General features: G+C 37.1%; 1 protein-coding gene across 1 annotated transcript; it reads left to right on the top strand.

The window, feature by feature from the left end:
- Positions 1 to 1123: 1123 nt before the first annotated feature.
- On the top strand, positions 1124 to 24001 carry SYCP2 (synaptonemal complex protein 2). Its single transcript, XM_059480941.1, has 44 exons — positions 1124 to 1147; positions 1737 to 1877; positions 2123 to 2251; positions 3440 to 3544; positions 4104 to 4128; positions 4795 to 4880; positions 5710 to 5798; positions 6340 to 6374; positions 6973 to 7115; positions 7194 to 7246; positions 7407 to 7452; positions 7640 to 7735; positions 8121 to 8181; positions 8732 to 8880; positions 9681 to 9755; positions 10201 to 10359; positions 11070 to 11169; positions 12114 to 12232; positions 13114 to 13174; positions 13269 to 13326; positions 13527 to 13663; positions 13958 to 14055; positions 14287 to 14405; positions 14639 to 14669; positions 14948 to 15012; positions 15118 to 15175; positions 15828 to 15883; positions 16379 to 16427; positions 16544 to 16718; positions 17091 to 17158; positions 17531 to 17704; positions 18435 to 18618; positions 19030 to 19271; positions 19386 to 19556; positions 19678 to 19842; positions 20217 to 20307; positions 20815 to 20976; positions 21262 to 21389; positions 21579 to 21673; positions 21755 to 21854; positions 22276 to 22334; positions 22641 to 22719; positions 23123 to 23179; positions 23516 to 24001. The coding sequence occupies exons 1-44, from the start codon at positions 1124 to 1126 to the stop codon at positions 23582 to 23584; spliced, it is 4386 nt and encodes a 1461-aa protein (XP_059336924.1). The 3' UTR covers positions 23585 to 24001.
- Positions 24002 to 24422: the final 421 nt, after the last annotated feature.

Genomic DNA, 24422 nt, shown 5'->3' with positions numbered 1-24422 from the left:
AAACACCGGCTGTAGACAAAGGCAACGACGGTGCCCCAACAACGCCCGCCGCGCTGAGCGCGCTCCCGCCGGCCGCGCTGAGGGCACGCAGGGCCCGCCCCCCGCCGCTCGCCATTGGCCCGCGCCCGCGCTGCCGAGCGCTGATTGGCCGGCGGGGCCCGCGGGGCGCGGCCCGCCCTGAGGGCGCGCGGCTGAGGGCGGGCGGTGAGGCCGCGCCGGGGCCCGGGTCCCGCCGGGGCGGGCAGCGGGGCCTGGAGGGTGGAGAAGGAATTGGGATTCCTCCTCAGGGCTGTGGGAGCGGGCCGGAGACAGCAGAGCTGTGAGCTGCCAGCACGGGCCTCTGAGGAGCCCCCTGTGTTCTTGTGTTGGAAAAAGTAATGAAAAATCACCCCATGTTTGTTATTTCTGTCTTATTTAGTGTAGGAGTAGCTAGGCTGTTTCTCAGTTCCCTATCTTTAATCATTATTTGTTTTCACTGTATAATGTCTGGGACGGGGAGACCAGAGCTGCGCTTTGTTGACTGCCCTTGGTTTTGTTGGTGTAAAATAATTCATACAAAGCATGTACAGATTCATTGCTCTTCTTAAATGCTCCACAAAACAAATATTTTTCCTGCCCTTGAGCGTTAATACACTATTTTCAGAAACCTCTGTTACCCAGATATTGCTTTTATCTGGTGACAGTCACTTTAGAGCCCATAACTGTATGTATAATCCAGAAGTCTTTTTGTGTCATTTATCGTATTTGTGTTAAATGATTTAATTCACTATTTTATGGCCAGGCCTCTATGCAGTTTTGCTGTGGACTCACCTGTCCTGAATAACCTGGCCCTGACCTGTGCTCTGTCCTTGCTGGGCAATCCTGAGGGTCCTCTCAGGCCCCTCTGTGCCTGCAGCCATGAAACTGAGCATTCCTTCCTCTCCTTTGCTTTAAACAATTGTTTATCCATGCAACAAAGTTTCCTTACATCCCCAGCTGTTTAAACAGCATTTATATAGCACTTACACACTGACAAACTTTGGAGTTTGTAATGTGTTTTTACTGATTCCCAACGTGTTTGCAAAACTTTTTTAAACTGTGATGATTGTTCCCTTTTATGCAGCTGAGTTGGTGAATTGCAAAAATGCCAGACAGGAGTGAGATGCAGGTATGTGCTGATGGAGCAGGATATGAGTATTGATTGTTTTAATTACTAATTTGATTGTAAGGAAAGTCTTTAGTGTGTTAGGAAGAAATTTTCTTTTGACGTAGCTGGGTGGAAAGCAGGAGGAACTGGGAATTGCTGCTGATGAAAATAAATCATATGCATTCAACAGAGGTTAATCAACTTAGGGGATACTTAAGATCAAAATGTTGAAATTCAGTTGTAATTGAAAGAAATTTAGAAAGAATAAAGGGGCAAAATGGATAAAAGTAACTCAGAAGTGTAAAATACTGAATATACCAAGTAAGGGGCATTGATACAACACTTCTGTAGGAATTTAGCTGTAATATGAGGAAACTAAAACCAGTTAAAGCAAATAATTAGAATCTCAGTGCATAAGTATTTGCAAATTAATGTATTAGATAGGGTGCTCTGTACTTAAGGTTTTATGCTTAATTATTTTGTGATTCAGAATATTTGCTTCAAGTGCAGCAGGTGATTGTGTAAAACTTGCATCAAATCTGTGTTAATTAGATGTGTTACATCAGTGTTAAGCATACAGTAATGCAGTTGCTTTGGTTATTGCTTACAGCTTGAAAAGTTAATTGATGAAGCTGCAGGAAAAAAGGATTTCCAATCCTTAGAACAATTTCTGGCCACAGAAGAATGTGAAAATGTCTCTCACAAATGCAGCAAACAGTTTGTCAACAAATTGGATAAGCTTCTGTGTTGGGTAATGTAATCATTGCATCAAAATCATCTACACCATCTTTGGAAGAGGGTGGAAAAGATTTTTTTCATTTGCCTTGATTGACACCAGCAGTTGATTTAAGAATCAAAAATAAATTTTATGAATGAAATCTCTCCTTCAAGCTGCAGTTAAGGTGGCTTTTGAGAACAAAAAAAGGCATCAATTTAATTAAATACATGTTCTTGTGAGACTTCAGACTAAAGCTCATGTTGTAATTCTGATTTCAGGCACTTGACAAACAAGAAGTTAAAGGCATTTCTACTTTACTAAATGCTATTCAGAAATGTGGGAAGAAAATGAGCATAGCAGGAGAAGATGGGCTCGCAGCAATGATAAAACACGGCCTTGTTGGAAGGATAAGTAAAACCATAAAGCATCTGTGAACTCCTCAATAAATACATAAACAGCAATAACTGCATGAGCAGTGCTGAGCAGCTCAGTGTTTGATTTGGTCCTTGATTGAGTCAGAATTAAGAGATTTCCATAACTTTGCAACAAAGATTGTTCATATTTAAATGCTTTTTGTCATGTAACCCCTTCTAAAGGGATGCTGCTCTATCCCAGTGAGGGTTTTGCAAATCATGCAGTATATAATTAATTTAGATATGCTTACAGCAGCTGAAACAAGATTATGTATTTTCATGTGCTTTGTTATATTGCTTTTGACTCGGGAATTAGAATTTCCTGCTGCCATTTAATTATTTCATTTTGGTTAATTCCCACAGCAGTGATTTTGTACCTGCTCTTTTGATTTTTTGGTGTTATTTTAACCTGCATGTTAGAATTAATCATTTGTAACTCAGCAAAAACTGAACAACAGATCCCACTTCCTTTTGGCTTTCCTCAGAGATTTCACTGGAGAAAATTAATGGCAAAATCAGATGAGAGTTCCTCAATTGCCTTCTCAACTGCTTTAATAATAAACAAATAATGAATAAACAATATAATAATAATCATAATAAACCTGCAAATGAGAAACAACTGTTGAACAAATACTGTTCCCATTGAAACTCATGTAATTTATTGAAATTGAGGTTGTTTTAGTAACATAAATACTATTTAAAGTCATCTAGAACTCATCTTTTCTTGTTTTGCAGTTACTGAAGCCTGTTGCTTTCAGTGGTATGAAATACATTACAAGGGCCCAAAATAATAAAAAAAAATTTAATAACAAACAAAACCAGGGTGATAACTTTATGCTTGTATTCATCAAACAACCCATTTCCATTCAGCCATTATCAATTTTCAACTGCTTTGTCTGTGGAGGCAGGTGCCAAAGTAGATCTCCAGTTTTTGTGCTAAAAAGTCCTTAAAATCACCTGATTTTAAGTTTTTGTGCTTAAAATCACCTGATTTTGTTAGGCCTGAGTGAAGGATTTCAGTCTGGGCTAACCTTGCTCAGCAGAGTGGGGCTGCTGTTGTTGTTTTAATCAATTATTTGATTATTATACAATCAAGAGTTTGTATAGTTTTACTGAAGTGTAATACAAACCATTGTCCTGCTGCAGGCTATTAAAATAGATTTACCTTTGTTTTCCCTTTACATGGTCAATTGGTTTGAAAAGTTAAAAGGAATTTTGGTCCTCAGAGGAAATGAAAAGAATGAAATGATTACAACTCTGGCTGAGGATTTCTTCATCACATTGCTGGTAAAAATACATTGATAATAAAATTTGTTAAAGTAATTGTTGCTAGTTTAGCAGTAAAAGGACTTTAAATATATTTCTATTTAATATCTTTCTCAAGATAACATTATAATGACTGCTGAAATAGATTATAAATCATTTTGGTTAAACAGTTTGCTGTAGTCATGCTAATTTCTGTTCTTGGCTGGCATAATGAAATAAAAAAAACCCCAGTAACACTAAATGCTGAATTAACAAAAAAAACTTTAGTCTTTATTAAATTTTGATTACCCCCATTATTGGGATGCTAATCCAGTTTATAAAATCTGTGAGTTTTCTTCTCTTCATAAAAATTGTTGTCATTGGTGAAACACTTTCAGTAAATTTAACTGAAATACAATTTTGGGAAAACACACTTGTTAGTAGGGATCATCTCTTAGGTTCTTTGTTAAGGACAAAATAATTTCAAAATCCTAAATACTTTTTGATTACTTCCTTTGGGTACATTTTGCCTGTTTTTTTTTTTTTTAATGCTGTAATATTTTCTTTATCAAAATGATTTGGTTTGTTTTTTTTATTGCAGGTTGTGTGTGATAGCAGACCTGAAGGTGAGCTTAAAAAGCAGAAGTGAGAGTTTAAAATGTCTTTTTCAGGACACACACTGGACCACTTTTCTCATTCCTGTGGCATCACCTTTAGTTTGGGGTTTCTCTATGGACAGATTTCCTTGTAACTTTCTGTGGTCAGTAATAAAAAAACACAGTAAGTTCCAGAGATGACAAATTAACTGAGTTATTCCTAAAACAAGTTGTTTCTAAGGTCCTGTCCCAGCTGAGCACAGCCCAGTGATCCTTCCTTGTTGACCTTGTCCTTGTGGGTGTCACCCTGCCCTTCCCTTTGAGTGTGGCACTGGGGGGAAAGTCCCTCCAGACTGTTTGGTGTCATGATCAAAGTGAAAGATTCATTTCCTTGGCCCTGGGGAGATAAATTCCAGCACCTGAGTTGTGTCTCAGAGAGCTGAGTTATGGAATTGACCAATTAAATGTAAAAAATTAATAATCTCCTACCCAGGGCAATTACACAGTGATGCACAGGAACAGAAACATGCTTACTATAAATTGAAGTAGCTATTCTGTTTTACATCTCACTAATCCTTTATAAAAAGTCAGACACACTGTATTTAATTTCTAAATGAAAATTAATCCTTTCCCAAATATTTGAGGGGCACCCTAACAGACTCTTGACAACTCTTTGATTTCTTTCTTTTCTGTTAGGTAAAATGCAAATACTAGAAAACTTTCTTCTGAGAACATGTTCCCTCATTACTGATGCAAGAATTAATATTTATGTTCAGCAGGAGGTAAACATCCTTCTTTCTAAGCAGCAGTTTCCTGGTTAGTGTGTTAGACTTTGTGGAGACAGTTCTTTAACAAAAAAAGAGAATATTGTAGTGTTCTGGGATCAGAAGCATTGTGTAATCTTTTTCTGGGAGTGTTTGTTGTTGTTTATATGTTGGGGTATTTCAGATTACTGACCTGTGGTTATGGGGCTTTTTGTTTGTTTATTGGGGTTTTTTAAGAGTAAATTGCAAACCAGTGATATTAAAGTTCTGGTGAGGAAGCTGTGTAAAAGCATAGCAAAAAATGAGCTCTACAAGTGCTAGAAATAGGGTTAAGGTTGTTGGTTGTAAATTCTTTAGTCACTTGCAGGAAATTTTCATTCCTTTCAGTATCTCCAAATTTCTCCTGTTTGTTTTAGTAACTTCAGGTTGTCAGGGGATTTTCCCTCTAAAGAAAGGGAAAGGCTACATCCCCAAAGGAAAAGTTGGGTTTTTTTATTTAAAATTTAAGGTACACTTATATTTAATAGCTAATTTAAGGTACACTTGAGCTCAGCAATCAACTTTAGACGCAGTTCTGGCTTTGGAAGATTTTCTGTATTTAAACCTGCAAATAAGAAACAACTGTTGAACAACTACTGTTCCCATTGAAACTGAAGTAATTGATTGAAGTTGAAGTTGTTTGAGCATGATAAATACCATTTAAAGTCATGTAAAATTTGTTGTCTTTTCTTGTTTTGCAGTTGCTTAAGCTTTCTTCAGTGGTATGAAATACATTACAAGGGCTCAAAATAAGAATAACTCAGTTTAACAAACTTACTTTATATTCCCTTTTTTCCACTCTTCTTAGGTAATAAAAAAACTGAATTTATTGCTTGACCAGATCCCTCGAGATTCCAAGAAAAAGATTCTTTCTACAAAGGAGATGTTGCTTGTCATGTAAATGATCTTCAGTAAAATTTTTATACTTTTTTCTAGCATTCCATCATTTGCAGGGTTGGGAGGTGGTTTTTACTCTGCTGTTGTGCAGATTGGTCCCTGTTTAACTCAACTTCTGCACTTGCTGTGAATTCTCAGTGGTGGTGGCTGGGGATAGGTGTTCTCATGGGTTATTCTCCATCAGAAGCCTGAATTTTCCTCTTTCCCAGTCTGAATCAGGCTTCTCCCCATCCCACTTGTCATACAATAATTAAACTCCTGTTTGTAAGGATGTGCTTTTCACAGTGGGTCAGTCACTGGAAGGTTGGGCTGTTTGCACTGGAAATCATTTTACAGCACTTTAGGAAAGCCAATAGAGTCAAAATTGTATCTGTCAGATGATTCAGGTCCCCAGGCAGTGCTCCCAAAGGTATTTACCCCTTGGAACTCTTAACAGTTCCATGGAATCAGGGGTTTGTCTCATATTTTGAAAGTTTATAATAATTATTATATGGCCTTTTGTTGCTGTCACATTTTGATGAAATGTTCCTTTGTTTGGCAGGAGTGAAATGGGGAGGACAATTTTGGATGCTGGAGGTGAGCATGGGACCTAATTTAGTATTGAGCTTAAAAATTAGCTGCAGACCCATGAAGAAACCAGAGAAGGCATCTGGGAGCTGCAGAAAGTTATGGTTAGGGGTATCTGAAAAATATAAATACTGCATGAAAACAGTCTGCAACTGGAATGTTTCTGTCTATTCAGTGTATGGAAAACTTATAGAAGTTTTTGGTTTTCTAGAATGAAAGTTTTCAAATAGGAAAAATGATAAATAAGTCAATCTTTGAGGCTGGGAGCTGTGGCCATGGGTAGCAGTACTGGAACTTCCCTCAGGGATCACTTTGGTATCCAGCAATTTCCCAGCTCAGAGAGTGAAACTTGAAAACTTCTCTCTTGTTTAAACACCTGGTGTGGCTCTGACAGTCCTGGAAAGTTTGGTTGGTTTCATTTTGAAAAATACCTTGTTTAGCCGTTGTTATTCCCACAGTTCTTTTTCTAATTATCCTTTATGGGTTGCATGTTTGGATCTGGTGGGATCTAGGTTATGTTCAGCACTGCTTACCCCAATTTCCTGCTAACATTTCCCACCTCAGTAGTCATTTCATCTGCTCCTGTGTGAATTCCCTTGTGCTGCAGACTATGACACACAAGTGGCCATCACAGAGGCTCTGTGCAGAATGGTGTCAGAGAAGCAAAGGAGAGTTCTGGCCTCCCAGTGGTTCCCCATGGAGTTTGTGTCCACTGCATTTAGAGGAATTAAAGACTCAGAGTTTGAGACAGTAAGTCACATGAAAAACATTTCCAGGGAGGGAAACTTCCATCTTACAATTCTTTAAGAAATTTCTATGTTTTCATAGGACTGCAGAAAATTTCTCAACCAGGTGAATGGCATGCTTGGAGACAAAAGAAGGTAAAACTGATTTTTTTAATGCTAATATATTTTCTTTTTTAGGATTTTATGTTGTGATTAAATTTCATGTTACCTCCTTGGGGTAAAAATCACTTGTTCAGATCTGCCAAATTTATTTACAGCATTACAGAATACTTGAAAAAATATCCTTTTCTTACAGGGTTTTTACATTCCCATGTTTATCAGCAGCTCTTGATGAGTATGAGGTAAGGTTTTCTGCCTTCTAGTTAAGAAAAAATAGAGATAAAAATAAGAAAATTATCTTTTTTTCAAAAGTATAAAATAGGCATGGACTGAAAGTTTGTCAGGGGTTCAGACCAACATGAGACTTCTCAGCTGGGAGTAATCAGTGCTCTCTGCTCTTACTGTTTTATCTTATTCTTTTTGTTTTAGCTCCAGATACCATCAGATGAAAACCTGGAAGAGTTTTGGATTGATTTCAACATTGGCAGCAGGAGTATTTCCTTCTATGTGGCAGCAGAGGATGCAGTAAGCTGAGTTTTGTCTCCCTCTGGGCTCTCCTGAGGCAGCAAATCCACATTCCTTGGAGTGTGTCAGATTTTATTTCCCCATGTTCAATGTGTTGAACTTACATGTGCATTCCACTGATGATTGGGCTAAAAAAAATCCAGATTTGTTGATATTTAGATCAAAGAATTTCACAGTAATGACTTCTAATGCTGTTTGGGAATAGTTAAACACATGCACAGTGAGAAACAGTGAAGCACAAGTTCCTGTCACTCTGTAACAGAGATTTTAAAAGTTGGAAATTTGTCACTGGATGACTTTGATCACTGGATTTCTTTTAATTGTGATACAATATAATTTCTTTTAATTGTGATATAACACATAATAAATGTGTTTTTCATATAAGGACCAGCAGTGGGAAACAGTCATTATACAAGAAGAAGATGTCAACATGTGCAGCCTGGAAGGTATTTGAACTCAAAAATGGGACCTTTCATTGTATTCTAACTTGGATTTTCAGTCTAATTTCAATTTGATTAAACTTAAAGTACTTAATTCTAGCAAAGCAGAATTCTCACTTAAAATACTGTAGGAGCTGTTTTTATCAGGGACAAAACTGCACTGCAGTCACATCTGCACTTTGGTATGCTGGTGTGATTTTAGGAAAACAATTTAATAATTATATCTTAGAGTTATTTCAATACAAAACAAGGCATAAAGCAATGGCAGGTAACAATATTCCTTTTGAACTTATTAGAACAGTGAATACCTGTAATTTTTCTGCAGCTATAGTAAGTAACCTTCAAAGAAAATTCTGTTTAATAATATACAGAATAAGTATTTCTAAAATATTAACATTAGAATTTTTTGCTAATAAAATTATTGTAGATACGAGGGAATTAAATAAAATATTAATCTTAGTACCTGAACTGAAGAATGTGTCATGTGTTGACAAAGATTATTTGAGATGCTGTTTAATTGAAATGAAGCATCTTTTCAAATTTTGTTTTTGTCCAGAAAACAATTCAAAGAAATTATTAACAATAGATCTAAAAAGCCCAATGAGTGTGGGCACCCTTGAAGGAGAGAAATTTCTTTTCTGTTTTGATTCTATCTTGGAAATCAAAGATGTGACCATAAAGATTTATGGATTTCATAAATGTAAGGTAAGATTTAAACACCTTTTTGAATACTTTTAAATTGATTCAAACTCAGTGTCTCATTGCCATTTAAAATTTCCAGCTGGGATTGTTGGAATCTCTCCCTGCCAAGAGCTTCTCATTGACATCTCTGCTACAGAACTCATCCTATGCTGAGCTTTGGCAAAGATGCTTAATAAGGACAAGGGGAAATGGCCTCAAGTTCACCAGAGGAGGCTTTGGTTGGATTTTGGGAAAATCTTTCCACTGGAAGGGTTGTCCAGGCCTGGCCCAGGCTGCCAGAGCAGGGGTGGAGTCCCCATCCCTGGGGTTATGTAAGACACACAGGGATGTGGCACTTGGGGACATGGGTGAGTGCTCAGCAGTGCTGGACTCAGCACTGAAATGGTTCTTTCATTCCAACATTGAAAATTAATTGCAACAAGAATTTTCAGGCTGGAAAGAGAACACAATACCTTAATGTCAAATTGTGCATATTTAATTTTCCAGAAATGCAGCCTGGGTGCTTACAAATACTTCCAGAAATTATTCATGAGCTGTCTTGTTTTGCAGTGCAATTAACACTCTTGAATTTACTCATTTAGTAAAACATTCCAGCAAGCCTCACCTTACTCCTTTCTGCTTCTAACAAACTGCTCTGTCCTGAAGTCTGACTGAGGAACTCCTGAGGGATGAAACTGCTGTGAATTTGTACAGTCTGTTTTCCTCTGTGATCTGATTTCAGACATTTATGATCTCTCACTTAAATATTTTGTTTCTTGTTTAAAAAAAGAGCAGAGTGTCTGTTTTGACAAATCCCTTTGCAGGATTTCAGCAAGAAGCAGTCTACATCAGTAGCCAAAACGAGTGTCCACATTGTGTTTGATGAAAGTGGATCACAGGTATTTTGCCTCAGTGTGCTGAGATGGTTTCTTGGGGTTGTTTAATTAGTCTCATTATTCATAATTTATAAACAGTAAAAACAAGGACTTTAAAATATTAACAAGCACAGATAAGTCTAAAGCCAGGCAACTGGTGTCTAGTATGAATGTATTGTGTTTTTGGGGAGATATTAATATCCAAATCATAGAATAAAACAGATAAATATGTACAGGGCAAGTTCTTTTATGTGCATTGTTATTTGAAAACCCATCCTTGTAACAAAAATAGTAATTAATTTGGAAGTTTTTCAAACTAAAACTCTGTAACCTCTGAAGTTTATCAGAATCTCCAGTGGGGGATGTGTTACTTGGGGTAAAGAAGATGCTATGGGTGTTTGTATAAAAATAAAACATTATAAAATCCAAATATTGTATACAAATTAAAAGAAATTAAAATATTCTATAGGTAATGGTACCAGAAAGTCAGTTGTCACCAGGATTCAAAGAAAAGTCTGGAGAGGAGAAGGAGAAAGTCAGTAAATACAAAGCTCAGCAATCTCCTGGAAATTTGAGGAATCGGAGTAAAAGTAACAGTCAGGAAAAACTCCAAGGTGATTCCTCCAAGGTGAGCAGGGTTGTCAAAAAAAGAGGAGTAGGGAGAAAATGCATGTCAGGATAAATATTTGTAGTATTTAATAGTCTAAACACCTTCTTATTTGACAGCTGGAATATAGTCAGTACTGCAATAAAAGTTGGATTGTTTTTCTTAGACTTGACACTAAGCTAGAAAAATCTTTTGCTAAAAAATTTGTTGGTATTTTGAAACTACGGTAACGTGACAGAAATAAAAAGGAATCGTTAATGATCTTTAGACCACAATGCTCTGAGAATTCTCTTGAAAGAGAAGTTTTTGAGGATATGCTCAGATGTTCCAGTATGGAAAAGTGAAGTATGGCCTCAAGTATGTAGCCCTGCTGGAGAGGGGCTACAAATTGAAACAGTTACTGTGTCTTCCTGGGGCAGTACTGGGTGTCCAGAAACCAATTTCTCCTTAATTTGTAGCTTTTAGAATCTCCAGGGAATCCCTTGGTGAACAAGGGACAGGATTTGCCCATGCTTCATTGAATGAATTTAGAAAACAAAAACAACAAATCTCAGTTTAAAAATATTTTGTTGAAATACTACTGCATAAAAATCACATTGCCTTGATGCCTGCAGCAGCAACAATTGACACTCCAAAAATGGACAAGAGACTCTTGGCAATAAATGTTCTGAATTCTTGTGCTGTCATGCTTCAATCAGTGTATTATGGTCAAGTTCTTTCTGCTCCTCAAGGTAACTCCATCCCGTAAAAGGAAAGTGTCTGAAGCATCTGTGCATGTTCCTAGAACTGCAAGTGTGTCCACAAGGAGTTCCTCTTTTTTTATCAGCACATGTAAGTTTGCAAGTGCTTGCAGGGTAAAAATACACTGTGAATGGTCTTTGAAACTCAGGCATGAACTGTGATGCTTGGCACAGCTGGAAATGAAAAAGAGAGAGATAAAATCTCCTGAGCAAAAGCCTAAAACTTGAAATGTTTAAGGGGCACTTGCTCCTGGTGCATAGACAGGGTGTGGGACAGGGGAAGTGCCTTCCCAACAGCCCAGGGTCACCTGGCACTTCTGCTGCTGCTGTCAGGAACCAGCTGAGAGCTCAGTAAAAATATATTACACTGAAGTCTTTAAATAGAAACCAACTGTTTTATACCAGATCCAGCCTGTAACAGGCTTTGCTTCTGCCTCCAGATATCCACAACCATTGAGCTCTTAATCTCCACATAGCAGAGTTGGAATAAATGGAATTATTAAAGGTCCAGAAGGGGCTGGTTGTTACAGCGACCTGTGTCGGTCGCTGCTGGTGAGAGAGAGACGGTGAATCTTGTATCTTGATCAGAAGGCTGAATTTATTAATATATGATATAATACATTATAGTTATACTAATTAGAATATAGAGAGAGGTTTTGCAGAGCAGCTAGCTAAGCTAAGAAGAGATAGAAAAGAACCCACAACCAAGTTGTGGCCAAGGACTCAGTCCCCTGGCTTGCACTGGTGATTGGCTCTTAATTATAAACATAGAAAATGAGCCAATCAAGGTGAATCCTATTGCATTCCACAGCAGCTGATAATAATTGTTTACCTTCTCTTCGGGGGCCCCTGGCCTCCCGAAGATGCAAAAATGTGAAAGAAAGGATTTCTGTGGAGAAATGTCTGCGACAGGGCTTGTATCAAAACTAATCAGCTTTTGTTGGAGTTTGTGGAATAGCTGGGATAGTGAGCAACACATTTCCTTTTGTAATGGGAGAACTGATGGAGTTCTAACACATCTCTGTTTTGTTTCAGCCACTCCTTTTAAAGGGAGGTGTAAATTGCCTTTAGAAATGACCAGCTCTACTAACAGGTCTGACAATGAAACAATAAATGAGAGCAGAACAAAGAGTTTCTATCAGGAGCATCCTGGAGTATGCATGTCCTCTGTAGCTAAGTCCTTTTCTTAGAATAACATTCATTTCTATTCTAATTTGTTCCTAATTCATATTTTAAAGGGCTAAAGTTTTACAGGTAGCAAGTCACTTTTAGAAAACAGTATCTTTTACTTTATTGCATTATATTCCTTGCCCTCTGAAATTCAGGTTTGACATGTTTAAAGTCAGACTGAACTCTAACAAAATTAGGCCCAATTTGCATTCCCTCATCAGTCCTAACCCCAGAATTATCTTCCTTTTTTCTGGAACCTCAGTTCTTCCTTTGTGTATAATAAGAGAAATGTGCATGCAATAACTTCTAATTTGCTATGCAGTAGTGAAATAGTCCTAAAACAGAGAATACACTCAGCTGTGCTTGTGAAATGTTCATGTCTTCAGCTTGCAGCATTTAAAGCATTGATTTTTTTCGTACATTTTTGGTCAGGCTTTCACTACTATAAAGCAAAAATACATATATGTTATAAATGTCTGCCTTGCTCAGATTCAGGCCAAGCCCCAGACTATGGGACTCTGAAGCATTTTTTGATACAGCCATGCTTTGGCAAGGGCTGTCATGTACAGAATGTTTTGTTTAGAGCATTTCTTTGGCTTTTATGGGCTCTAAGTGGCAGTGTTACTTACTGGGCTTCTTCTTACTGGGCAGAGATGCACAGCAGACAATGAATTCTGTGAAACAGCCAAGATTAGGAAGTCAGATACCAGGAATGAGGCAGAAATACATGGGAAAGCACTGGAACAGCACTTCCATGAAATGAGAACAAGAAAGTCATGTTTTATTAGAGAAAGCACAAGTTTATGAGGTTGTACTCCCTATGGTCCTGCACTAATATTTCCTTTTGGGTCTCATTCCACTGTAGCAAATCCGTTCTGAAGAAGTCATAAAAATGGTACCAGAGGCCACAGAAAAGACAGCTTTAGGCAAGTAATTTTACAAGCACTGGCAGTTCTTTTAAAATTATTTTAATTTTTTCTTTTGCCATAATAATTGACACCAAATTAATGTCTCATTTAGATGAAGTGTTAGATATTGTTCCTGATTCTCAGCCAGTTGGGAGAAGCCACAAACCTTTGTAAGTACTGGAAAAAAATTCCAAGTCATTGTTGTCAGTCACTTTGAAGGGAGGATTTTCAAGCATCACCAGAATTGATATTTTGTTGCAATGTAAAATGCTTTGATATCTCTAAGATTTAATCATTTTCCTATTTATGATACACTTTTATTATAATTAAGACTCAAGTTGTGACAGTAGGATGGTGGTGTCTTTGTTAGGCTGCCTGGTCTTTTGGAGACTTCTTTTGATAAAACTGAAACATGGAAAAAGAAAACATTCCCTCCTCCTGAGAAGAATGGAACAGCTGGGGACAAGCAAAAGGCAAATCTGTCACTGGCACCTGCATCCCATCCAGGTGATGGTCACACTTGTCAACTGCTACTCTCAAAAATAGATTCGGAGAAATTAACTTGCAATGATGATTGTTTTTTCCTTTATTACTATTGGTAGTGAAAGAGCTGTAAAACAAAAAGTATTTATTCAGCTTTTTGAAGTACCTGTCCAGATAAACAAATGAAAAAAACAGCACCAAATTGATCCCATCCTCAGTGGGGAGTCAGTGTTGATCATTTGGAACACAAACTGTTAAATACAGGAGGGAAAAATACTGAAACTACCACTGAACCGTGGTTTAAAACATTTCTTTCAGCCAGAGTGTCTGACACATCTTTCCATTCTGATCTTGCACAAGAGGACCCTGATGCTCTCCTCAGAAAAGAGACTGCAAACCCAAAACAGTCAAAGACAGTGAGAGTTTCTTACCTTTGTTTGTTTCACTTGCATTTAAGAGAATTGTCCCATTTTCAGTGATTCAAAACTGATGGGTTTTCTGTCATGCAAGGGAAAATGGTTCTCAAATTAATGTTATTTAATCCGTTAAGAGGCATTTCATGAAGTTTAGGGGGTTCTTAAGAACCTGAAGTTCTGTTTGCAGCTTTGTTCTTCTGTTGAATGTTGAGTGTTAAACTGTTTTTATAGAAACCAAAGTCTAAAGAAATGGCAGATGCAGCCAAATCACTGATCAGTAAAATCAGTGACAGATACAGAGACAAGAGTGATGAGAAGAGCAAAGCAAGAGATTCCCTGGGCTTTAACAGGTACAATGTGAACCTTTGGTGCTGAGCTTTTGTGTGCCTCTGGCTGTCTCTGTGATGTACCCATGAATGCTGATAAGTGAAAGGGGCTGGGCTCTTTTAATCCATCTTTTAATTGATGTTGTATATAAATGCATGAATAAATTTACTGGGTTTGATGAGGTTTTTTTTATATAGGCAGTGTTCTAATGCATATATTCTAATTAGCATTTAACAAAATGTATCTTTATTTTTAGGACACATTTAAATAAATCCTGGTTCTCCAAGGTAACACATTTGTGCTTTTTTTTGGAATTGTTTTTAATATGTAAATACATGGTGGAAGTCAATAGGTGTAAAGGGAAAGTTCATAAATACCATTGAATATTAATGATCTGTGAATGTTAATGATGCATTGACTGCAGATTTGTTTTGCCATATTGAACTGTTGCTAATCAACCTGATTATCTTCATAATGAACAAAAGAAGTTGCTTTTTGAGATGACAGTGTCTATGAATGCACAGTCCAAATTTGACAGAGGAGCTAACTTCTCTTTTATGGATAGGAAGAAGTTCAGGACAGGACCCTAAAAACTGCTTCTTTTCTTAATATAACTGCTGGTCATGTTCTGTAAGTAGTTTCAACATTTTCAAACACAGTTTCTGATTACTCACACCTGATTCTGGGAACTTTTCATTAATTCAGTCACAAAATTGATCTCTGCCTGTTTGACAGGGATGATGTCTACAACTTTAATATCAGCGGGTTTGATGAGCCTACAATCAAGCTTGGAGTAAGAAATAACTAAAATTTATGTTATGAATAGAATAGAAAGGAAATCGGTCAAATTTTGTACTGAAAATATAATTAAGATCTGAAAATTCAAATTATATCAGTGAACTAAGTGGGGGAGAAAGTTTGTCTTGTAAATACCTCCAGCATTCTCAAATATTGAACAATATACTCTGTCTTTAGATTCTGGCCACTTCAGGCTATGAAGATGTTTTTCCTGAATTAAGAATTAAACTGTGTGTTAGGAGTATCATTATTTTAAATTATTCTGAAAATGTTATTGGCATCTTTCTAATCCTCATTTTAAAGACCTCTTTGTGCAGATATTTTAGCAAAAAGAAAATCTAATGATGATAAAAGGTATTTTTGCTTCTTGTGGCTCAGAGGAGTGAATTGGGGAAGGTTGTGAAGCAGGTGGGTGGGAGCTCTTGTATTGCTCTGAGACCCTGAAAGCTCAGTCAGTTCTGTTGGTTTTAACTGTCAGTTCTATTAAATAAATTCTAAGGTAGAAATTAATGACCCTTAATTACTGAATGTAATAACTAAGGAATAAAACCTCCTTAGCAGTTACTGGCTGGTGGCCTGCTTAATTTTGTACAGATTTTGTAATCATTGAAAATCTTCCTTTGTTTCTTCTCTGTTTGCATTTTTAGATCCAAGAATTGCGTGTGACTGAGCTGAGTGTTCATACAGAGGCAAACAGGAAAGGGTAGGATGTTCTGTTTTGGTTGCTGATTCTCCTGGAACAGCCTGAACTCTGCAGCAGGCAGTCACAATATTCCAGGGAGTGCTGCATGACAAGAATATCTTGGCTCTGTTGGTTTTCTAAGCAATAAACATTGCTGTGTTCTAGGCTGTTCCTGGGTGGCCCTTTGGGAAGGTGATAAAAAGGAAAGGATGTGTTCCATGAAGGAAATAGTTCTCCTCATGGAATACTACAGGGAGAGAAATAGATTGAGATGGTTTTTGGCTAATGATCCTCCTGGAAAGGGCTTTGTTGTTGCTGTGTACTCCTACTGATAATTGGGAAACAAACACAACCTTTAGGGTTTAAGGTGAACAGGTAATCCCAAAATAATGTGGAAACAAAAGTAGATAGCTTTGTTTGAATCCTTAATCCAGATATCATGGGAATAGTAAAAAGCTTTAGAACAAGTATTTGAAAATGTATTGTTTAAAGATGAGTTTTATTTCTCTGATTAAGGAACACAGCCATCAATAAATCCAGCATGGAAGGGAAGGGAGGAAAGAAGGTAAGGCTTAGATTTTTATGGATCAGCACAGCTTGTCCTCCTGCCTTTAAATCCCAGTTATGTAAGCAGACTGTGTATAAAAATTAATAACTTAGGAACTTTTTTGGGTTTTGTAGACCAGAAACAATCGAGACAAGAAGCATCTCTTTAGTGACTCAGACACAGAAAACAGAGGGGATGACAGCAAGACAGAGATTAGCTGGCTGCAGGAATCCAAGAGGAAACCTAAAGCCCAGATAATTGATTACAGTAGAAGTAAAAAAACAGGGAAACCAATGATCACAGACAAAAGTAAGAATTTTTTTCCATATTTCTGAAGAATGCTGCAGTAATTGGTCCATAGGTAGAAAATGCACAGCATGGCATGTGCTGTGTTGCAAATGTCTTATGTTTTTGTTGTCTTGTTGCCAAGCAGAAAGAATTTCCAAGTTATTATAAAGATCAATTTACATAAATCCTGTACTTTAATATAGAAAACTCTGGAAGGATAAGACAGGTACAAGTTATTGTTAATTTTAAAAAAGTCTTTTTCAAAATAATGGGCTGAAAGCAGTTACTGGATCAATTTGTGGGCATGAAAGTGATTCTGTTATTTTACAGCTGAAACTAATGTCAAACATTTGAGTATTTTCCTGATTTTTCAACCTTCTTGTATTGTAGCAGCAAAAAAATCCTTGGAACCTGCTTTCCACATGGAAAAAGCTAAAGGCAAAAATGCAAATAAGAAAAAGGTAAATGTGAATTTGTAACTAGAATTTTAATATGGATTAAAAATCTCTTCAGTCCTCCCAGCAACTGTTCTAAAATAATTTTCGTAAATATGTGACATTTCTCCCAGATCACTTGTTAAATACAGTTTATTTTTTCAAGTACTGTATTTATTTCATATAATATTTAGCTGGTTTTTCAGTCAGGAGTGAGGTAGAATGATTTTCTACATTGGGTGCTGTTTTTAGTGGACTGATGGTTGGATTCTCTGAGCTTTGGTAAAAAGCTTTTTAAACCTTTTTAATTTCAAGTAATCAAACCAAGTTATCTGCCATTTTATCTTATGTATGTATTAATCACTCTTGTTAACTGAAGATGATTTTATTCTTCCAAAGATAAACAAATGTAAACCCCAGAATTCAAAACTGGATGAAATGATGGTAAAATCCACCAGAGAAAAACTCCCTCGAAGAGCAGCAGCAACAAAAAATTACAAAGAGCCTTCCAGTTCTGAGTCTGAGACTGAAGAAAGGATTCCAACCTCCAGGAAGGAGAAATCCAAAATTCAGGTGTGCAGTTCCACTTGATTATTAAAAATCCTTTCCTGCCATGTTTTTCAAAGTAAACTGTGCTCTGCTTTGTACTTGGTACTCCTGAATTTTAAGTGCCCAACATAAGCAAATTGAAGTTAATTGATTTTTCTTTAATATTGCCCCTCTTTTAATGATGAGTATTGAGCTGCTAAGAAAATCAGTCCTGAATAATCTTCTTATTCATAATAGATTTTAGTTTCTGAGATTTACTCTGCTGCAAAGAACTACTGTGTGCTGTATTCTGAAAATGTGACAATATTTTGAAAATGTTCTTAAATTAGGAGGGTTCAGTGAGCCAAATCTTGTTGAGTTGATGTGCTGCTGGTAATGCTGTGTCAATACATTTGCTGAATATCCAAATGGATTTTTAGTAAAGGAACACTTGTTGCTGAAACATTTTCATTGTTTTAGCATAACATGTCAATATATATGAAAAGGTTTATAAACTTTATTCATTAAATCCTGAAACATCAGTGATTGCCTCCAGTAGTTAAGTAGTTCATAAGAATAGAAATTTGTGTTGAGTTAAAGAAATTCTGAGTTTATTAATGTTGGAAAACCTGATCTGCTTATGGATTTAAGTACTTCTGTTGGTGGTCCTTCTGCTTGATCAATGTTAATAGATAATAAATCTCTGTCTCTCCTTATCAGCTTTCAAGGACACTGTGGTTACAAAGATGTTTATATAACTTTTGTATTTTGATAGAAACACATGAGTGGGCCAAACAAGGAATGCAAGCAGCCAAAGGTGCTGCAGGCTGTACCTGTGGAGCCCAAGAGAGTGGACAGCTATGTGCAGAAAGCACTGGCTGAATGCAGGAGTTCTGCAGAGCAGAGGGAGCTGGAGATGCCTTCAGCTGAGAGCCCTGCCTCCCTTGAGACAATGAGATGTAGGTGCTTTCACTTCTCATTTCCAGCAGTGCTGAAACAAGAGATGGAAGTTAACTGAGGGTTATCACAGCAGTACCATTTAACATTTATTTCATGCTTTTAAAATGAGATATCCCGTAATTCCAGTTCCACAGAATTTAGGGAATTGTATTAGATGTCACTAACACATCTGTAGGTTGGTGCAATTCTTTGACATCAGGGTAATACAGAAACACATTATGTCAGTGTTAGAATGAATCTGGTACTGCTGAAAGTGGCAGAGGGAGAAAGGGGCAGAGTGGCAAGGCCAGTGCCAAATCCCACACATCTGAGACTTGGAAATTGCCAGGGCTGGAGCAGGAGCAGTGTGGGGCTTTGCTGCCCCTGTGCAAGTCCCCCTCTGGTGCTGACAGTGCAGGAATTGTCCCCAGGTGCTGAGAGGGTGTCGGGAGGTGCCAGCCCAGAGCCCAGCTCCAGTGAGAGGTCACTTGGTCTGCAGGAGTCGTCACCAGGAGACAGGGAAATGCTGAACTCTGAGAAAGGATCCTCTCCCAGTAATTTCTGTCCACAAAACAAGAGTATGCAAAGCCTGGCTGTAACTGAATCCCCTGAGACAACAAAGTTGGCATTTGGGAGGAAAATCTTCTCACCAGTTTTAACTGAAGCATCATTGGTAAGAGCATTAACCTTTCTCTAGAGTTGCTTTAACTGAAATTGTTCCATTTGCCTGCCAACTGGTTTTTACTTCTTCTCTCAATAATGCTTGGGGTTTTTTGTTCATGTGCAGCTCAGCTTAACCACATATAAAACTGTCAGTGGCAAAAATTCCAAGGGAGCTGCAGCAGAAATCTGTAATAATAATGAAGATTCAAGTTTCCAATGTCACATTTCAGACATGTTTTCTGTTAAAGGAAAGCTTCAGGATATCACTAAACCTATCCCCAAGAATAAGGAAGAGGTATGTTCCTGAGTTCTTTGCTCTTCAGAAGAGACCTGCAGCTTTTTGCTTTATCAGCTTACAATGATGGTGTTTAAGGGACATCTCCTGTCAGTAATGATTTTTTTCCCTCAATGTGCAGCTCAGTTTAACAGCATATAAAGCTGACAGTGGAAAACACACAAAGGGAGCTGTGCTGGAAACAGGGAATAACAGTGAGGATTCCAGTCCCCAGTCTTGCTTTTCAGACATTTCTGCTAAAGGCAAACTCCAGGATCCCCCCAAACCTCTCCCTAAAAGTAAAGAGGTGAGTTAGTGCATTCCTTGCTCTCCAGGACAGAGCTGCAGCTTGGCATCTCTGTCATCTCCTCTCCACGTGCTGAGGTTTAGGGGAAATGCATCTCAGTATTTAACACAGACTTTGGGACCTGCTAATAGTTAATTTTTAAATATTGGAGATAAATTAGATAATTATCATCTGGATACAGTGAAAGAATTATAGCCCAACAAGATCAGTTACAATACATATGTAAAAAAATATAACAGGGAGTCAATATTTTCTTAGTGATTTCCAATAAAAAATAAATTATTTTTCACAACATAAATGTGAGTTTCTGATGGACACTTCTAAAAGCAATTTAATTTTGAAGCTAATAAATAAATCAATGACTTTTCTTTTAGGACTGTGTAGCACCATCCCCATTGTCTGCTTCCAGCAGGAGTAGAGTACAGTTTTGGATTAGAGAACCTTATTGCCCCATGAATGAGTCAGGTACAGATATTTCATTTAAAGAAAAAGACTTCCTATGTGTCTCCATAAGGGTTGAGAAAAATGTTTTATTTGGCATAATAATATGGTCAAAGTTTTTAAATCTTCTTATAGTTCATATATTTTCAGTACTATTCAATTTCTTACTCTTTTTCTCATTTTCTCTGCTGTTTTTATTATCCAAAAAAAACCTGAAAATGAGGCTCCAAAATGCAGCTTTAGTAAAGAGTTGGTTGTACTCCAGATAAAAAGTTAGAGGTGCTCCTACTGATACTCTGGGGATAATGGTTTTATCAGAAAAAATCCCAGACTTGCTCATCACTCAGAGTTCAGTTGAACAGCCCTCTATAAATGTGATAGTTATTAATTTCTATATAATTCTCATGATTTAAAGCCAAGGTACATCCTCCTAGAGTTTGCATCCAATGTGTCAATAAAATCTTGTTTATCCTCCCATCTCGTTGTTGTAAATAATGCTAAAATTCAGCGTTGTTTCCATGTTTATTGTAGGACCAAGCCTACCAACATTCCTCAAACGAACTTACCACAGTGCCACAGAGGGCAGCTCTGATGAGGCAGAAACAAGCAAAGAGGAGGCAAAGAAAGGAAGAAGAAGAATTAGTTTACAGCCCAAAAAATTATTTAAAACAGATGATGCTGCTACTTGCAGAGGTTGGTCATGGACTGACAGTGCAAAGTTTTACGATAATGTGACAAATTCAAGTTTTAACAAGGAAATGTAATACCCATAAAAGGCATATTACATGTTAAAGCAAAGAATAAAAAATGCTAAATATTTAGAGACTGGAGCCATATGAAAAGTCAGAAAATTGATATGCAAATAGAACCAGATTCTAATCTAATTGATGATATTACTTTATTTAGAACAAAAGCTGTCCTAATTTCAGACTGGGGACTTCATAATACTGAATGTGACTTTTTTTTTGTTCTCTTCAGTGTCTGAAAGTGTCTCCACTCAATCTGCAAATGACCTGTCTGGTTTGGATGCAGAATTCTGGAAGCCTGATTGCTCAACCATCAGCATTTGTCAGCAGCTCCAGAAGGAATTTGCCAAGAAAATTGAGGCAAGACCCTTCACGTGCATCACCTGGGGAGTACATGAGCACATGGGTGACACTTGGCTTGCACCACGCCATTACATTTTTAAAGGGGGTTTGTTGTGATATGAAGCAGTTACAGTACTGAATATTACAGTTTGGTTTTTTTTTCTAAAGTGCAAATAATCTGAATTTGATGTTAAAACACCCTCTTAGAACCGCTCCAGGAAAATGGACAATTTTAATAAGCAAACACTGAGAGCTGCCCATCAGCGTTTGGCCACCATGAGTTACCAGCTCCATGAATGCAGGTCAGTAATGGCAGATTCCTGTTACAACATCCTTAAAGTGCAATGAATACCTTCTGCAAGTAACCTGGTTTGTTTTGGTAGGATCAGGCAGCTGGAAAAATTTCATTTTACTCTCACTGAGGAGCTTGAGAAGTTTGAAAAGGACTCTCAGTCCCTGAAAATCATGGAAAAAGAATTCTCGGTTTGTATTTTAGTTGTTTGATTGTGGGTAAAAGGGAATTCTTTGGAATCTGTAGATCATTGACATCATCTTTAATTTAATATTATTAATGTTGATTCTCAAAGCCCTTACCTTTTTGCTTCTAGTCGTGTCAAATTTCAAATAATGCCTTTGGGGTGTCAGGATGCCCTTGGAATGCCAAGGTCACTCTGTATTTTCCTGCATGTACCCACTGCATGAACTCCTGCGTGTTTTTCCTCCTACAATAAACTACAAGTGCTTTAATGGGCTGGGTTTTTCCAGCTCCTGTGGGGGCTGTGTAACTCCTGCCCCTTCTGTGTTCAGCCTCTGGTTGTCATTTTGTTCATATTAGAAATTAATGACTTTTAGTTTGGAAAATCAGTTCCCATTGATTAATATCTCTTAATATTTTTCTTTCCAGACCTTTTGGAAAAAGCATTCCCACACTTTTAGTATGTACATGAAAAATGAGCAGCAGAGGTCAGTAGGGTTCACTAATCCTGAGATTTCTGTTCTGTTCACTTGAGGGAGATCAGCACAACTTCTCTCTGCAACTCCTTCCATAAAAGAGAGATGGTTGATGAGAAAATGAGATTAAAATGTTCATGTAATTATTCTCCAGTTAAACTTCTCCACCTAGCTGAGGGACTGTTCCAGCAGTAACAGTGTTGGGGATATTTATCCATCCTTTAAATGCAAATAGACTCCCAACAATGGCATGTATTTGTGCTCATTACAGGAAGTTCTTATATGGCAAAGCTGTTTAAACTGCCTTTATTTCTTTAGAATTCAGATTCTTAAAACTTCATTTGAAAAGAATATCTACCATTCTGTTGACTGTGAAGAAAATGTTTTTACTTCAGAGGTATGGTGAACTTTTGTTTAGCTCATTGTAATAATTCCCAGTTGCACCCACAGATACCAATATTAACTTTTTCCCCTGAAGATTTTATCCTCAGCATTATATTAATGATACATAATAATTGTTTTAGCTTTTGCCATAAAATGTCCCTTAATTTCACAATATTCAGTGTTTATGCCTAGATTTCATCCATGCAAGGTGTGTGCAGTTCTCAGGACTTATTCTGGATTCTGTGACTTTGTTTACTGGTGTTACTCATCCAAGAAAGAAAAAATTTAAAACATCCTTTTCCAAAGGCAGGTGCATCTGCAACTCTTGGTTATGAGACATTTAGGGAAATCACTGTTTGCTTGAAAATGTGGTGGCAGTTGTGAGCAGAGGAGATGCATTCAGTGTCTTTTTGTAGATGCATCTGCTGAAAGAAGACATAAAAGGACTCCAAGAGAAATTTCTAAAAGAAATGGTAAATAAATTTATCTTGTCCTCATTTTTATTTATTTTTTGCAGTTTGAACACTAAATTACTAAAATTTTGATTTCTAGTCCCCTATCAAAAATAAAAGTTAATCAGAAAACAAATGTCACTTTATTTAAAACCTCACCTGAGGGATGAGAGCCACAGGGAGATGTGAATGGTCTTGTGTAGTTCTGTCCTAATGCTGAAAAGTTCATCTTTGTTAGGCTAAGCAGCATGTACAGTGCACCAGGATTGCAATACATGGAATAAAATCTGCCTTTTTTCAAAAGCATGTGATAAATACAGTGTAATAAAAGTGATAAATGTAATTTTTTTTGTACAGCAAGAAGAGGAGCTGTGTAACGTTCGCAGGGGATTGCAGACTTTGTTTCAATCAAAGGCAGAATTCTGAAGTAATTTTTCAGATTCTTTCCTGAAATTCAAGGTGAATATAAACATTTTTGTAATGGAAAATATGGTAACTTTTTCTTTTTTTTGTCACACTCAAAGACACTACTTTAATGAAAGCATATTTTCCTTAATAATATTAAAATCTGTGTGGATAAAACTTACCCATTCACCTGTGAGATTTGGAATTATTTTACTGAGTCTGCTAAAATGTAATATGCCGTTTTATTTTTAACAAATGCTACTTCTAAATACTTCTTTAACAATTTTTATAGGTTACTTAACTGACTTGCAGAGAAATGACTTTGAATTTCACTTTGAATCAATGTTTTGATCCAGAATACAAGCCAGGAATTGTTTAGGGACCAAACCACCTGGTTTGATCTCAGTCCTGTTTGTCTGTGGTGTTAGACTTCAGCAGGATTTTCTGAGAGAACACTCTCAACACTTGTGTTGGAACTGTATTGCAAATAGTTCTATTAAACAAGTCAAGAAAAACAGATGCTGTCTGTTGGGTTTTTTACTCAATATCATTGTTATTTTGCTTTAAATCAGTAAGAAGTCAGATAAAGCTGCTGTGCAAATATTTTGGGTAAGAATTTTAAAGCCACAAGGCTATTTTGTCTCTCTGGAAATAATTACACTGAAATTTCCAGTAAATTATTTGGTCCACTCATCCCATTTACATCAGTGTGCAAATGTTTTCTGAGCTTCTGGTTTTTGTGTGGTTTGGGTTTTTTTTTGGGCCTGTGCTCACTGTGATCTCCACTAGATGGACTCCTTGAGATGTTAAACTTTTCTTTCCACTGCTGTGATTGAATTTCATCAGAATGAAACAGGAC

This window comes from Ammospiza nelsoni, chromosome 12 (genome assembly GCF_027579445.1).
Source record: "Ammospiza nelsoni isolate bAmmNel1 chromosome 12, bAmmNel1.pri, whole genome shotgun sequence".
Classification (NCBI taxonomy): Eukaryota; Metazoa; Chordata; class Aves; order Passeriformes; family Passerellidae; genus Ammospiza; species Ammospiza nelsoni.
Note: the sequence above shows the minus strand (reverse complement) of the source record. Positions and strands in the feature narration are given on the sequence as shown.

What these genes read in the sequence shown, in the direction of transcription:
- SYCP2 (XM_059480941.1), top strand. Translation starts at nt 1,124, where the DNA reads ATGCCAGACAGGAGTGAGATGCAG. An exon ending in TGGATAAGCTTCTGTGTTGG is followed by an intron (nt 1,878 to 2,122) that starts GTAATGTAATCA and finishes TTCTGATTTCAG; the next exon opens with GCACTTGACAAACAAGAAGT. An exon ending in AGGAGAAATCCAAAATTCAG is followed by an intron (nt 17,705 to 18,434) that starts GTGTGCAGTTCC and finishes GTATTTTGATAG; the next exon opens with AAACACATGAGTGGGCCAAA.